The sequence below is a fragment of the Somniosus microcephalus genome, chromosome 10 (genome assembly GCF_052327205.1).
Source record: "Somniosus microcephalus isolate GS21.2 chromosome 10, FLI_Smic_1.0, whole genome shotgun sequence".
Lineage (NCBI taxonomy): Eukaryota > Metazoa > Chordata > Chondrichthyes > Squaliformes > Somniosidae > Somniosus > Somniosus microcephalus.
In genome coordinates, this window is record NC_140996.1 from 107,009,566 (window position 1) to 107,026,139 (window position 16,574).

Sequence of the window (16,574 nt, forward strand, 5' to 3'; positions counted from 1 at the left end):
CTCCAGCTTACAGTAATATATCACATGCCGCTATGTAAGCACCTCGATTTCAGAGGACAGAGGCTTATGCTATAAACCAACAGCCAAATTTAACTTTAAAACAGGGAAATGTACAGTACTCGGCATTAACAACAGTAATTACAAACTACACTATTTTTCTCAAAATATTGAAACAAAGGCACTTCTCTTAACTAACCATCAACATATTAATCCTTGAAACAGAGGTGCTCACTTCTACACGGTGAAACAGGATTACAGAACCTCTGAATAGCTGCATACAACAGCTTGTATTTAGATAGTGCCTTTAATGTAGTAAAACGTCCCAAGGCGCTGCACAAGAGTATTACAAGACAAAAAATTTGACACCGATCCACATAAGGATAAATTAGGGCAGATGACCAAAAGCTTGGTCAAAGAGGTAGGTTTTAAGGAGCAATAGCAAAACACTGCGGATGCTGGAAATCCGAAATAACAACAGAAAATGCTGGAAAAACTCAGCAGGCCAGGCAACATCCGTGGAGAGAGAAATAGAGTCAACGTTTCAGGTCAAAACCCTTCGTCAGGACTGAGAGAAAACACAGGAAATGAAACAGGTTAAAAGGCCAGTTTGGGGGCTGGGAAATGGGGATAAAAGAACAAAAAGAGAAGTGACGAGACATTAAGAGGTATACAAGACGAGACGAGATGGTGATAGGACTAGTAAAGAGACAAAAGACGGCTCTAGATGTTTATTAAATGGATGCAGTGTGAAATGCGCTGGCAGAATGGGAGACAGCTGCCATGTGGGAGAGAAAAAAAGGGGTAAGGGCATAAAACAAAGGTGTGGATAAAAAATATATTAAAATGTTATAGGGGCCGAGACTATGATCTGAAATTGTTGAACTCGATATTGAGTCCGGAAGGCTGTAAAGTGCCTAATCGGAAGATGAGGTGCTGTTCCTCGAGCTTACGCTGGGTTTCCGTGGAACAATGCAAGAGCCCGAGGACGGTGAGGTCTGAGTGGGAATGGGGCGGTGAATTAAAGTGACAGGCGACCGGAAGCTCGGGGTCACCCTTACGGACTGAACGGAGGCGTTCCGCAAAGCGGTCACCCAATCTGCGTTTGGTCTCCCCAATGTAGAGGCCAGATCGTGAGCAGCGAATACAGTATACTAGATTGCAAGAAGTCCAAGTAAATTGCTGTTTCACCTGGAAGGGGTGTTTGGAGCCCTGGACAGTGGGAAGGGGGGAGGTATAAGGGCAGGCATTGCATCTCCTGCGCTTGCACGGGAAGGTGCCGGGCGAAGGGGAAGGGGTGCTTTAAGGAGCGTCTTAAAGGAGGAAAGCGGTAGCGAGGCAGACAGGTTTAGGCAGGGAATTCCAGAGCTTAGGGCCTAGACAACAGAAGGCAAGGCCACCAATGGTTGAGCGATTATAATCAGGGATGCTCAAGAGGGCAGAATTAGAGAAGCGCAGATATTTCTGGGGTTGTGGGGCTGAAGGAGATTACAGCAATAGGAAGGGGGGAGGCCATGGAGGGATTTGAAAACAAGGATGAGAATTTTGAAATCGAGGCGCTACTTAACCAGGAGCCAATGCAGGTCAGCGAGCACAGGGGTGATGGGCAAACGGGACTTGGTGCGAGTTAGGACACGGGCAGCCAAGTTTTGGATAACCTCAAGTTTATGTAGGATGGAATGTGCAAGGCCAGCCAGGAGTGCATTGGAATAGTCAAGTCTAGAGGTAATAAAGGCATGGATGAGGGTTTCAGCAGCGGATGAGCTGAGGCAAGGGCGGAGATGGGCGATGTTATGGAGGTGGAAGTAGGCGGCCTTTACTTCTGACAGCCTGTCATCTGGAAGTCAGCCCAAACTGTTTGAAGAAGTATTGGAACAAAGAATATTAACATTAAAAACTGCATAGAAGCATAGGAGCAGAAGTAAGCCATTCAGCCCTTAGAGCCTGCTCCACCATTCAATATGATCATGGCTGATCCTCTATCTCAATACCATATTCCCGCTCTCTCCCCATACCCCTTGATGCCTTTTGTGTCTAGAAATCTATCTATCTCCTTCTTAAATATATTCAGTGACTTGGCCTCCACAGCCTTCTGTGGTAGAGAATTCCACAGGTTCACCACCGAGTGAAGAAATTTCTCATCTCAGTCTTAAATGTCCTACTCCGTATCCCGAGACTGTGACCCCTCGTCCTAGACCCCCCAGCCAGGGGAAACATCCTCTCTGCATCCAGTCTGTCTAGCCCTGTCAGGATTTTATACGGTTCAATGAGATCCCCTCTCATTCTAAACTCTAGTGAAAACAGACTTAGTCGACCCAATCTCTCCTCATACGACAGTCCTGCCATCCCAGGAATCAGTCTGGTGAATCTTCGCTGCAACTCCCTTCTATGGCAAGTATATCCTTTCTTAGGTAAGGAGACCAAAACTGCACACAGTACTCCAGGTGTGGTCTCACCAAGGCCCTGTATAACTGTAGTAAGACATTCTTGCTCCTGTACTCAAATCCTCTTGCAATGAAGGCCAACATACCATTTGCCTTCCTAACTGCTTGCTGCACCTGCATGTTTGCTTTCAGTGACTGGTGTACAAGGACACCCAGATCCCTTATACATTCATTTTCAGGTTGACAGTTGCATAAGGATGTTTATCCCAACCACTTAGAATGATCAGTGATTGTTGGAAATGATTAATGCTCCACTCCATTAGCATCATTCTTTCAGCCAGTATGCCCCACTCTCTGGAACTCCCCAAATTCCTAGCATCACCACCTCACTCCCTGCTTTCAAAAGCTTCCTTAAAACACTTCTTTGACCATGTTTTTGTTTCCCCTAATATATTCGTCCCTCTTGCTCACTGTCCACCTCTTGTAAAGCACAGACATCGTTGTCTGCATGAGAAATGTTATATAAATGTAAATCATTGTTTCAGTTGTGAAAATAGGAATACCACGATACAACATGCTACAGCCGGATGGAAATTATTTGTAATCAGTACACTGAATATTTTATATTCTTTGAGAACAACTTTATAGAAGCTATGGTATTCTTTTGTATTGGTCAATTAAATAAATTCTGGTACTACTTTTAACCTAATCATATGACAAGTGAGAGTCAACTATCCATGGCACAACACAATACCCTCAACCTCCCCACCAACCCCAAAAAAAGTTATTAGTTGCTAAGTTTCTACTTCTGGGGTACATTCTGGACTGTATTACAAGGCTGTAATAAGTCTCAGCATTTGGATGATACTGAACGCTCAAGCTTTACTCTTCCAATTTATGAATCATCGCACCTCTGAAACATTACTGTGAGCTACTCTATACTTACAAATACTCAAATTCACTTTGGTAAGAAGTGCTGTGCCATTACTTGATTTATACCACAGGTGAGTTCTAACCAGAAGGAATATTTCTATTCAAGATACCGAGTGCTAGGAATGGAAACAAATTTCCTACTAGTCTCACCAGTTATCAGGTATGACTTGCTCTCCACTATCACTAGATACCGCCAAGTTGATATGGAGCCAAAGCCTGACACTTTCTGAACCTCCAATCATAAAAGTAGATTTAACACACGTCTCACACTGGACCACTTCATATCACAACTCCATGCAGGTCATCCTTTGCACCATTCATTTTACAGATTGGCCTTTAATAAGAGGAGCTTTGAAGCTTGTTAATCAGCCCTCCTGCAATGCCATTTTGTGACTGGTGGCTAAAAGATGCACAAGAACAACGTGGAATGATTTTTTTTCCAATTTCTCCTCTGCCCAGTGGGAAAATCACCTGGCCTTTGTTTGTGTCTTGGTACCTCGGTGGCTAGAAAACTGTTGCTATGAAATCACACCATCAGCATGTTGAACTTCTAATGTTCAGTGACATTGTACTCTTACGTTTTTTAAAACACACTGGCCATACATCAGTACACTCTTATTTGGGTCCTGTTTTATTCATAATTTTTATATACTTGTTGGGATGTCCAACATTTATTCTTTCTGCTGATTCCTTGTAGGGAGTGTGGTTCCATGTGCAACAGTGCTCTCTAGTATCTTATCCAGTATTTTCACTACTGGGTATGTAGTAAAAATCCTACCTATAGATTCAGTGATAATAACACAGGTCTATTGTTCACACAGCATTCACTACCCGAGATTACCTGGCACATTAGGTCATGTTTAGGTCATATTTAGGTTCACAGAGAGCTAACTTTTGTGTTGGGTGTGAGAAAAAATATCTGGTGAGGGCTTGAATTGTGACAATTATTTGTAACATAAATATGCTGCGACAGTTGAAATGGCAAATATCTAGTTCTTTAGATGTTGGATTTTTAACACCTAAAAATGTATTTAAATGATCAATTTTAAGAAGAATTAATTTAAGAACTTGCATTTATATTGCAATATAGATTATCTTGCATTCTAGCATTGATAAATGTTAATATTACAGTATACACAATTCATAAATTCACTGTTCAGTTAAACCCACATTAACAATCTGGCCTTTTACAGTGGCTTTAGTGCCTGGTCTCAGTCAACAGAATCACTGGAATTTCAATTATAGCAGTTAGAGGGGAACTAAAGCTTAGTGAAGTTATGCCTTTTATATCACTCCTTTCCCCAATTAAGTATCATGAAATGGTCCTCAGCCATCTTATACCTCTGTTCAATTATTCAGGTTAAGTTGCCATGACTTCTTTGTTTCTAAAAATAAAATGTAATCCGAGGACTTGCACATCCTGTGTATCTCCACAATAACAGTGCCATTACTTAAATGAAAATGAGATCATGGGGGTATGGTTTGCAAAGGGAATTTAAAAAACACTATTGGTTCATAATTTATAGTGAAAAAGATGCTATGGCACTCAGGTAGCTTGAATAAATCAGTACAAAGTTTTGAGGAAAGGAATAATAGTTGAAATGTATTCACAATTAAAATATCATCTCTGCTACTTAGAAATTAAACATAGTGTAAGGAAAACCAATTTCAAGTCATCTTTCATCGTCATTGAATTAAAATCCTAGAACAGCACTGTGGGAGTAGACAGACTGCAGCGGTTCAAGAAGGTGGCTCACCACTATCTTCTCAAGGGCAATGGGCAATAAATGGTGGCCATGCTAGCAACGCCCACATCCAGTGAATGAATAAAAAAAGTTACCAAGAGGACACATCCAGTAACTGAATTTTCAAATATATAAAAAAACTGGACAGGAGATTGCTTTGAATTTGGTCAAAATGTGATATAACATCTAAGGGCAGTGTGAAATATAGAAGGTTTCCCTCAGTGCTTCCTTTTCAAATTCAGTTGACAAGTTAGCAATTATGGTCAGATGGACATAATCATAAACACAAATCTCCCCCACGTGGAACATGTGTAATAAAAACAAAAGTTCCCTATATGGGAATTATTATGCATGAAGTATCATTGAATGACATCAACAATAACATTAAAATAAAAAGTATACTGCATTGGAGGTAATGAGTCAGATATTCCTCAGTTTATGAGAAAGACTTTCAAAAAGAATCTTTCCAATTCAGAAATGGCTGCAATGCAGTATGCTATCATGGGTTAATAATTGATCTCTACACAGTAAGTTAGTTATTTATTGTTTTGTGGGATTTTCTCACCTGTTCTACTTTTCAATTTAGATGTTACTATATTAAAATCTGATGTATCTATCTCCCAGGAAAGCAGCTGTTTCGCATGGCTGACAGGCATAGCACCCATTTCTGCATTACCTCTAAGGGTTACATCTGGAGGATCAATTTGAATGTCTACATAACTAGAATTATGTGCCGGACAATCTACTGAAGAAGTTCCATCTTGCACAGGAGTAGGGTCACTGGAAGTACATGGTGTACTTGCAATAATGGTGGCCTTGTTTAATAAACCATAATCTGAACAGACGTTGTAAAACACTTCCCGAGCCCGGACCACAGGAAACATCCATGGCCCATGTCCTGTTGCACTGGAACCTAGACTGAATGATGGAGTACCATAACAGGAGAACAAATTTGAATTAGAAGTTCCTGGTGGGTCACCAGCAGCAAACTTATCAATAACATTGATACTCTTTATGTTTCCAGTAGGCTTTGGTGGTTGATTTTCTATAGAGTTGGGCATTGAATGGTGCTAGTAGGAGTCTGGTCTTTGGTAGACTGAAGTGGCCTTCCTTAAAGAACTGTAATCAACTAGATGTTTGTTTTTACAATTCCTGTATTTCATCTCAAGGTACTCATGCTTCAACACCATTGGAATCTAAAAGAAGAAAACATAATGGATAATAATTAACTTAAAATTAAAGCAAATAAAAATATTTCAGTATACAGTATGTTCATAGTATACCTACAACAGAAATATTTTTAACCTGAACATGTAGATTTCTACCATTCATTCATTTTTAAAATGTACATAGTATACTAATATCTCATGATTATGAACCTAGTTGTATACTGTCCCAATCAACAGAAAGCGACAGCAATGTTTGATTGACATGGACTTTGGATAATTTTATGTCTGAATTATCTAAACTGGTAATTGAGACACAGCAACCCTCTGGAGATGGAGCAATTATTTACTCCCCTTTGATTGTGCTGGAAGGTACAGTAGAAATTTAATGGCCCGGATTTTGCGGTCAGTGGTGAAGTGACTGCGCTCGCTGCTGACCTCGAAGAAAGCTGCCCATAAAGATCTAGCGATCTATGTAGCGTGGATTTCACCTTTCCCGACATTCATTTCATTCTGGTGCCATCTATAGGGGATCTCTGGCGTCCAGCAACAGTGATGCCATGAAGCAGGCTAAGCAGCCAATTACATTGAGGAATTCGCAGACAGCAAACCAGGAAGTAAAAAGCACTGATTATCCTTCAGTTTTTAATCATTTGACAGAGAGCAAAATAAAGATTGGTACATACACACGTGATTAAGGTAGAAGCTGAATTATCATAAACAAACTTAAATTTTTTTTTTTAAATTAATTTAAAACTCTATAGAATTATCATAATGGAAAAATTTGACATTCCACAAATATAAAATTCGTTTTTCAGGGGTCGAGAGGTGGTTCAGCAGTAATTAAAACTTAGTACGCCATTAAAAATCCAGTTACACCTCATTCAGCAAGGCTGAACTTTTTTTTGGGGGGAGGGGGTTTACAGCGAGATTAGAGCATAAAAAGTTGCATTTCATGTCAATCCAAGTGATTTCTAAGATTCCAATCTGCGAAGACTTCAACAGCACACCATGTGGAGGAGTGACAAATCATCGACAGCAACTTCTGGATTTCCGCGTTTAACTGCGCATGTGGGGATGCCAGAAGTTGCTGTCAGTTTCATGGAGTAATGACAGCGAACGCTGACAGTTTCGTCGTCATTACAACCGCAAAATCCGGGCCATTAAATTTTTAAAGGGTCAGACTGTTGGTCTGAAATCGTATCAGAGTAAAATTAAAAAGTGGTTCTTAGCCAGGATAACCAGCATCAGAAATCTCTAGAAATACATCCATCTCAAATTATTTTGAAACAACAAAGTACTGTAGCACTTCTAGTTTGCAATAACTAATCTACCAAAATTAGACTTTTCCCACCTGGTTTAGCCTGACTTTTAGTAACTGCAATCAACATTCCTGCTAAGCTGCACGACCGCGCGGCGGTCCGGTGGTCCCACGCAGACCACTCACCGGCTATTCAAAGGGAATAACTGCACATGCGCAAAAATTTGAATGGGCCATGCAGCGAGTTAAAGGGCCTGCGCACAAAAAATAATTTACAGGGAACATTGACTGCAATCAAGGATTAGATTCTGGAAGCATTTCTCCTGTAAAGCAGCAATCAGACTCGTCTATTTTCCTACTAATTTTAGTCTGGAAGCAGCTAAATTTAATTTTAATATGACATCTTTTGCATTATTCTCAGACCCGCAACTCAATGTTTGAACCCCTCCAAACAGGTTTCCTCCCTGCCACAGTACTGAAACGCCCTTATCAAAGTCACAAATTACATCTTATGTGACTGTAACCGTGGTAAACTATCCCTCCTCATCCTTCTCGACCCATTTGCAGTCTTTGACACAGTCAACCACACCATCCTCCTCCAACGCCTCTCCTCCGTTGTCCAGCTGATTGGGACTGCCCTCGCCTGTTTTCATTCTTATCGACCCAGTTGTAGCCAGAGAATCACCTGCAATGGCTCTCATCCTGCTCCTGCCTCGTTACCGCGGGAGTTCCTCAAGGATCTATCATTGGGCCCCTCCTATTTCTCACCTACATGTTGACCCTCAGTGGCATCATCAGAAAACATGACGTCAGGTTCCAGAAGTAGGCTGACAACACTCAGCTCTACCTCACGTCACCTCTCGACCCCTCCACGTTCTCTAAATTGCCAGACTGCTTGTCCAACATCCAGTACTGAATCAGCAGAAATTTCCTCCAACTAAATATTAGGAAGACCAAAGCTATCATCTTCAGCCCCTGCAACAAACTCCATTCCCTAGCCACCAACTCTATTCCTCCCTCTGGCCATTGTCTGCGGCTGAACCAGACCGTGGCATCCTAGCTGACCAGGAGCTGAGCTTGTGACCCCATATCCTCTCCATCACCGTGACCGCCGACTTCTACCTCTGCCAACATCGCCGGTCTCCACCCCATTTCAGCTCATCTGTTGCTGAAACCCTCATCCATGCCATTGTTACCTTTAGACTCGACTATTCCAATGCTCTTCTGGCCAGCCTCCCATCTTCTACCCTCCATAAACTTGAGCTCTGCTGCCCGTATCCTAACTCGCACCAAATCCTGTTCACCCATCACTCCTGTGCTCACTGACCTACATTGGTTCCCGGTCCAGCAATGCCTAATTTTTTTAATTCTCATCCTTGTTTTCAAATCTCTCCATAGCCTCGCCCCGCCCTATTTCTGTAACCTCCTCCAGCTCCACATCCCTGCAAGATTTCTGCTCTCCTCCAATTCTGGCCTCTTGCGCATCCCTGATATTCATCGTTCCACCATTGGCACACACGCCTTCAGCTGCCTCGGCCCTAAGCTCTGAAATTTCCTCCCTAAACCTCGCCACCTTTTGATATCTCTCTCCTCCTTTAAGACACTTTTTAAAACTTACCTCTTTGACCAAGCTTTTGGTCACCTGTCCTAATATTGTGTTATGTGGCTCGGTGTCAAATTTTGCTTGATAATTTTTTTTTTTATTATTCGTTCATGGGATGTGGGCGTCACTGGCAAGACCAGCATTTATTGCCCATCCCTAATTGCCCTCAAGAAGGTAGTGGTGATTTGCCTTCTTGAACTGCTGCAGTCTGTATGGTGAAGGTACCCCCATAGTGCTGCAAGAGAGTTCCAGGATTTTGACCCAGCAACGCTGAAAGAACAGCAATATATTTCCAAGTCAGGTTGGTGTGTGACTTGGAGGGGAACATGGAGATGATGGTGTTCCCATGCCCCTGCTGCCCTTGTCCTTCTTGGTGGTAGAGGTCGCAGGTTTGGGAGGTGCTGCCGAAGAAGCCTTGGTGAGTTGCCGCAGTGAATCTTGTAGATGGTACACACCGCAACCACGGTGCGCCGGTGGTGGAGGGAGTGAATGTTTAAGGTGGTAGATGGGGTGCCAATCAAGTGGGCTGCTTTGTCCTGGATGGAGTCGAGCTTCTTGAGCATTGTTGGAGCTGCACTCATCCAGGCAAGTAGAGAGTATTCCATCACACTGACTTGTGCCTTGTAGAAAGGCTTTGGGGGGTCAGGAGGGGAGACACTCGCTGCAGAATATCCAGCCTCTGATCTGCTTTTGTAGCCACAATATTTATGTGGCTGTTCCAGTTAAGTTTCTGGTAAATGGTGACCCCCCAGGAAATTGATGGTGGGGGGATTCGGCAATGGTAATGGCGTTGAATGTCTAGGGGCCGTGCTTAGACTCTGTCTTGTTGGAGATAGTCATTGCCTGGCACTTGTGTGGCGTGAATGTTACTTGTCATTTATCAGCCCAAGCCTGAATGTCGTCCCGCTCTTGCTGCATGTGAGCATGGACTGCTTCATTATCTGAGGGGTTGCGAATGGAACTGAACACTGTGCAATCATCAGCGAACATCCCCACTTCTGACCTTATGATGGAGGGAAGGTCATTGTTGAAGCAGCTGAAGATGGTTGGGCCTACGACACTGACCTGAGGAACTCCTGCAGCAATATCCCAGGGCTGAGGTGATTGGCCTCCAACAACCACAACCATCTTCCTTTGTGCTAGGTAGCACGGTGGCATAGTGGCTAGCACTGTTGCCTCACAGCGCCAGAGACCCGGGTTCGAATCCAGCCTCGGGCGACTGTCTGTGTGGAGTTTGCACATTCTCCCCGTGTTTGCGTGGGTTTTCTCCGGGTGCTCCGGTTTCCTCCCACAGTCCAAAGATGTGTGGGTTAGGTTGATTGGCTATGATAAATTGACCCTTAGTGTTAGGGGGATTAAATACGTGGGGTTACAGGGATAGGGTGGGATATGTGTTGGTGTAGGGGTTACGGGGATCGGATGGGATATGTGTCGGTGCAGGCTCGATGGGCCGAAATGGCCTCTATCTGCACTGTGGGGTTTCTGTGATTCTGTATGACTCCAGCCAGTGGAGCATTTTCCCCCCGATTCCCATGGACTTTAATTTTACTTGGGCTCCTTGATGCCACACTCAGTCAAATGCTGCCTTGATGTCAAGGGCAATCACTCTCACCTCACCTCAGGAATTTAGCTCCTTTGTCCATGTTTGGACCAAGGCTGTAATGAGGTCTGCAGCCAAGTGGTCCTGGCGGAACCCAAACTGAGCATCGATAAGCAGGTTACTGGTGAGTAAGTGCCGCTTGACAGCACTGTTGATGACACCTTCCATCACTTTGCTAATGACTTGTCTTTTGCACTCACGTGCTGGGCTCCACCATCATTGAGGATGGGGATATTTTTGGAGCCTCCTCCTCCTCCTGTTAACTGTTTAATTGTCCACCACCACTCACGACTGGATGTGGCAGGACTGCAGAGCTTTGATTTGATCCGATGGTTGTGAGATCGCTTAGCTCTGTCTATCGCATGTTGCTTCCGTTGTTTGGCATGCAAGTAGTCCTGTGTTGTAGCCTCACCAGGTTGACACCTCATTTTTCGGTATGCCTGGTGCTGTTCCCGCATGCTCTCCTGCACTCTTTGTTAAACCAGGGTTGATCTCCCGGCTTGATGGTAATGGTAGAGTGAGGGATATGCCAGGCCATGAGGTTACAGATTGTGGTTGAATACAATTCTGCAGCTGCTGATGGCCCACAGCGCCTCATGGATGCCCAGTTTTGAGTTGCCAGATCTGTTCGAAATCTGTCCCATTTAGCACGGTGGTAGTGCCACACAACACGGTGGAGGGTATCATCAACATGAAGACGGGACTTTGTCTCCACAAGGACTGTGCGGTGGTCACTTCCACCAATGCTTCATGGACAGATGCATCTGCAACAGGTAGATTGGTGAGGACGAGATCAAGTAGGTTTTTCCCTCTTGTTGGTTCCCTCACCACCTGTCGCAGACCCAGTCGGGAACAGCACCAGGCATACCGAAAAATGAGGTGTCAACCTGGTGAGGCTACAACACAGGACTACTTGCATGCCAAACAACAGAAGCAACATGCGATAGACAAGCTAAGCGATCTCACAACCATCGGATCAAATCAAAGCTCTGCAGTCCTGCCACATCCAGTCGTGAGTGGTGGTGGACAATTAAACAGTTAACAGGAGGAGGAGGCTCCAAAAATATCCCCATCCTCAATGATGGTGGAGCCCAGCACGTGAGTGCAAAAGACAAGGCTGAAGCATTTGCAACTATCTTCAGCCAGAAGTGCCGAGTGGATGATCCACCTCGGCCTCCTCCTGAGGTCCCCAGCATCACAGATGCCAGTCTTCAACCCATTCAATTCACTCCATGTGATGTCAAGAAACGGCTGAAGACACTGGATACTGCAAAGGCTATGGGCCCTGACAACATTCCAGTAATAGTACTGAAGACTTGTGCTCCAGAACTAGCTGCGCCCCTAGCCAAGCTGTTCCAGTACAGCTACAACACTGGCATCTACCCGGCAATGTGGAAAATTGCCCAAGTATGTCCTGTCTACAAAAAGCAGGACAAATCCGACCCGGCCAATTACCGTCCCATCAGTCTACTCTCAATCATCAGCAAAGTGATGGAAGGTGTCGTCGACAGTGCTATCAAACGGCACTTACTCAGCAATAACCTGCTAACTGACACCCAGTTTGGGTTCCGCCAGGGTCACTCAGCTCCTGACCTCATTATAGCCTTGGTCCAAACATGGACAAAAGAGCTGAACTCAAGAGGTGAGGTGAGTGACTGCCCTTGACATCAAGGCAGCATTTGATCGAGTGTGGCATCAAGGAGCCCTAGCAAAACTGAAGTCAATGGGAATCAAGGGGAAAACTCTCCATTGGTTGGAATCATACCTAGTGGTTGTTGGAGGTCATTCATCTCAATCACATGACATCACTGCAGGAGTTCCTCAGGGCAGTGTCCTAGGCCCAACCATCTTCAGCTGTTTCATCAATGACCTTCCCTCCATCATAAGGTCAGAAGTGGGGATATTCGCTGATGATTGCACACTGTTCAGCACCATTCGAGACTCGTCAGATACTGACGCAGTCCGTGTCCATATGCAGCAAGACCTGGACAACATTCAGACTTGGGCTGACAAGTGGCAAGTAACATTCGCACCACACAAGTGCCAGGCAATGACCATCTCCAACAAGCGAGACTCTAACCATCTCCCCTTGACATTCAATGGCATTACCATTGCTGAATCCCCCACTATCAACATCCTGGGGGTTACCATTGATCAGAAACTGAACTGGACCAGCCATATAAATACTGTGGCTACAAGAGCAGGCCAGAGGCTGGGAATTCTGCGGCGAGTGTCTCACCTCCTGACTCCCCAAAGCCTTTCCACCATCTACAAGGCACAAGTCAGGAGTGTGATGGAATACTCTCCACTTGCCTGGATGAGTGCAGCTCCAACAATACTCAAGAAACTCGACACCATTCAGGATAAAGCAGCCCGCTTGATTGGCACTCCATCCACCACCTTCAACATTCACTCCCTCCACCACCGGCGCACTGTGGCTGCAGTGTGTACCATCTACAAGATGCACTGCAGCAACTCGCCAAAGCTCCTTCAACAGCACCTTCCAAACCCACGACCTCTACCACTTAGAAGGACAAGGGCAGCAGACGCATGGGAACATCACCACTTACAAGTTCCCCTCCAAGCCACACACCATCCTGACTTGGACCTGTATCGCCGTTCCTTCACTGTCGCTGGGCCAAAATCCTGGAACTCCCTTCCTAACAGCATTGTGGGTGTACCTACACCATATGGACTGCAGCGGTTCAAGAAGGCGGCTCACCACCATCTTCTCAAGGGCAATTAGGGATGGGCACTAAATGCAGGCCTAGCCAGCCAGCGACGCCCACATCCCATCAATGAATTAAAAAAAAAAATGACTACGAATAGACTGGTGGGGCGGTAATTGGCTGGATTGGATTTGTCCTGCTTTTTGTGGACAGAACATACCTGAGCAGTTTTCCACATGCTTGGGTAGATGCCAGTGTTGTAGCTGTACTGGAACAGCTTGGCTAGAGGTGCAGCTAGTTCTGGAGCACAAGTCTTCAGCACGATAGCCAGGATGTTGTCGGAGCCCATAGCCTTTGCTGTATCCAGTGCATGCAGCCGTTTCTTGATATCACGTGGAGTGAATCGAATTGGCTGAAGACTGGTTTCGGTGTTGGTGGGGACCACAGGAGGCTGAGTTGGATCATCCACTCAGCACTTCTGGCTGAAGATGGTTGCAAATACTTCAGCCTTGACTTTTGCACTTGAGTGCTGGACTCCGCCATCATTTATGATAGGAATGTTCATGGAGCCGCCTCCTCCTCCCGTCAGTTGTTTAATTGTCCACCACCATTCACGACTGGATGTGGCAGGACTGCAGAGCTTTGATCTGATCCGTTGGTTGTGGGATCACTTAGCTCTGTCTATAGCATGTTACTTCCGCTTTTTAGCATGCATATTGTCCTGTGTTGCAACTTCACCAGGTTGGCACCTCATTTTTAGGTTTGCCTGGTGCGGCTCCTGGCATGCTCTTCTGCACTCCTCATTGCAGCAGGGTTCATCCCCTGTCTTGATGGTAATGGTGGAGTGAGGGATATGTTGGGCCATGAGGTTACAGATTGTGGTGGAATACAATTCTGCTGCTGCTGATGGAGCACAGCGCCTCATGAATGCCCAGCTTTGAGCAGTTAGATCTGTTCTGAATCTATCCCATTTAATACGGTGGTAGTGTCACACAACACAATGGAGGGTGTCCTCAGTGTGAAGATGGAACTTCATCTCCACAGGGACTGCGCGGTGGTCACTGCTACCACTACTGTCATGGACAGATGCAACTGCGACAGATAGATTGGTGAGGACGAGGTCAAGTAGGTTTCTCCCTCGTGTTGGTTCTCTCACCACCTGCTGCAGGCAACTATGTCCTTCAGGACTCGGCCAGCTGTGGTGCTACCGAGCCACTGTTGGTGATGGACATTTAAGTCCCCCACCCAGAGTACGTTCTGTGCCCTTGTTACCCTCAGTGCTGCTTCCAAGTAGTGTTCAACATGGAGGAGTACTGATTCATCAGCTGAGGGAGAGGGTAGTAAGTGGCAGGAAGTTTCTTTGTCCTTGTTTGACCTGAAGCCATGAGACTTCATGGGGTCCAGAGTCAATATTGAGGACTCCCAGGGCCAATCTTGTGCTACTGTGAAGCACCTTGGAACGTTTTACTACGTTAAAAGCACTACATAAATGCAAGTTGCTGTGGTCTCCACTCTGTACTTGCATTTCTTTTGAACAACTAATAACCGCCGACTGCCATTAACCCCCACCCCCCAACAAAATCACCTGTATAGTAACTAGTAAACAATTCGCAATATTAACCCCGTGATCCGCTCTGAGCCCAACGCTGCTGCTGCTGCTGCTGGCCGCGCGTCTGTAAAATGTATCTAGACTGAGATTACCTGTACCAGTGGCTCGTTTCGACTCGGTTCCACCAGCTCCTTCCTCTCACAACCAACTCTCCGACGCGACCATTGCAACCAGTCGCGGGGTCAGAGAATAAAACACTCGAGACATGTCTTACGATGAGAGCGGAAGATCGAGGGGTTTAGTCTAACATAATAGGAACATAATTATTATTAGGTAACACTGTAACATTACATGCATTAATCTGTTTGTATACAGTACCAGTGAGTAAATAGCAAACACCAGCCCCCCCTCCGGCTTGTGCTTGCAGTGCCCAAGGGGTGGAGTTACGGCGCGATTTTGACGAACCAAACGGCCCGGCCGTTTACAGTGCCGGAGGCTGAAAGGCCGGACTGAGTATGGTGCAGTCACCGGGTCTCTGGGGAATAATTAATTTAGTCCCCACAGCACTGTTTTCGCTATCACATTAATGACAGTGAATGTGTTGAGCCCGCTTTCTGTTGCTGGCAGATTTGGAATTTGCGTTCAATCCTGGGCGTCGGTACTTCGCCAACAAAAGACTGCGTTTCCCAGCAGGCACCAGGATCGCACGCATGCGCGGCGAAGGCGGTGCCGCGTCTTATCAGAGCTGCCCTTTGGCCGCTGGCGCACAGGCGGCGTCATTCAGCGGCGGCAATGTCCCGCTTTAGCGGCTTCGCACTTTAAGCTGATGTAGATGGCAATATGATATTGATGAAAGTTAAGGTCATAAAATTGAGATTTGGTGTAGTTTAAATAAAGTCAAAATGAACAAATTAATTTAGTCAGACGGACCACTGCTTTTAGTCTGGACTCGTAAATTAAAAACCTGAAGTTAGGTCAAGTAACGTAGAATTATTTTCGCATTTAACTGCTTACATCGTACAAGACAGCTTTTTTTTTTACTATGCCAGAAAAATGGTTATTTTGTACTTTTCTTTTTATTGCAACATCGAACTGTGCAGTTGAAAGTATAGCCAAAGTAAGTCGAAAGAGAAGTTTAGTTTGGGGGCCTGGTCTGGATGCAAACATAGTTCTTCCAGCTCGATATTTCTATATTCAGGCTGTAGCAGAAGACAATGCCAAGTAAGTAAAGCATGCTTTACATTTTTACTTGTAAAGCCATTTATTTTTAGGCTGAACAGTGGCAACCTACAAAGATAGTTCAAGGAAACCAAAGTTATCATAGAAGTTTACAGCACAGAAGGAGGCCATTTGGCCCATTGTGTCTGCTAATGGTTATTGGGAAATTGTCTAAAGTGCTTTTCCTGCCCATTTTACCTTCGAAAATCTAAAATGATAATGAAAATTCAAAGCTTCCTGAAAAGTGATGTATAATATTTAAAATAAAGTTATATACTGTTTTCTAGATTTATTCTGATATACAAAAGCCAATGGTGAAGAAAGCACTTTTATGTTTTGTATTTTTTAATTTTGCCTCCTTTTTTCAATCTATTTTCTCCTAGTTCCAAACCTTGTGTACACTTTAACCTTCATTCCTCTCTTGAGAGGGTGGGCAGGTGATTAGCTCT

The 16,574-nt window shown here is 44.8% G+C and overlaps 2 protein-coding genes across 6 annotated transcripts in view; one reads left to right on the forward strand and one right to left on the reverse strand.

Moving 5' to 3' along the window:
- The window catches only part of LOC147111608 (basic immunoglobulin-like variable motif-containing protein), a 54,805-nt gene extending 39,230 nt beyond the window's left edge, over positions 1-15,575 (reverse strand). Inside the window, exons 1-2 of one of the 3 annotated variants that reach the window (XM_085998675.1) lie at positions 15,060-15,575; positions 5,625-6,255 (exon numbers count right to left, since the gene is read on the reverse strand). In XM_085998675.1, the coding sequence (XP_085854801.1) occupies positions 5,625-6,120 (496 nt within the window). In that variant the 5' untranslated portion in view covers positions 6,121-6,255; positions 15,060-15,575. The remainder of the gene's footprint in view (positions 1-5,624; positions 6,256-15,059) is intronic. The other 2 variants (XM_085998677.1, XM_085998676.1) reach the window with 2 other exon arrangements.
- Positions 15,576-15,645: 70 nt separating this feature from the next.
- poglut2 (protein O-glucosyltransferase 2) overlaps positions 15,646-16,574 on the forward strand; it is an 87,077-nt gene continuing 86,148 nt past the window's right edge. For all 3 annotated transcript variants that reach the window (XM_085998678.1, XM_085998679.1, XM_085998680.1), the window contains exon 1: positions 15,646-16,128. In XM_085998678.1, coding sequence (XP_085854804.1) covers positions 15,950-16,128 — 179 coding nt within the window. In that variant the 5' untranslated portion in view covers positions 15,646-15,949. The remainder of the gene's footprint in view (positions 16,129-16,574) is intronic.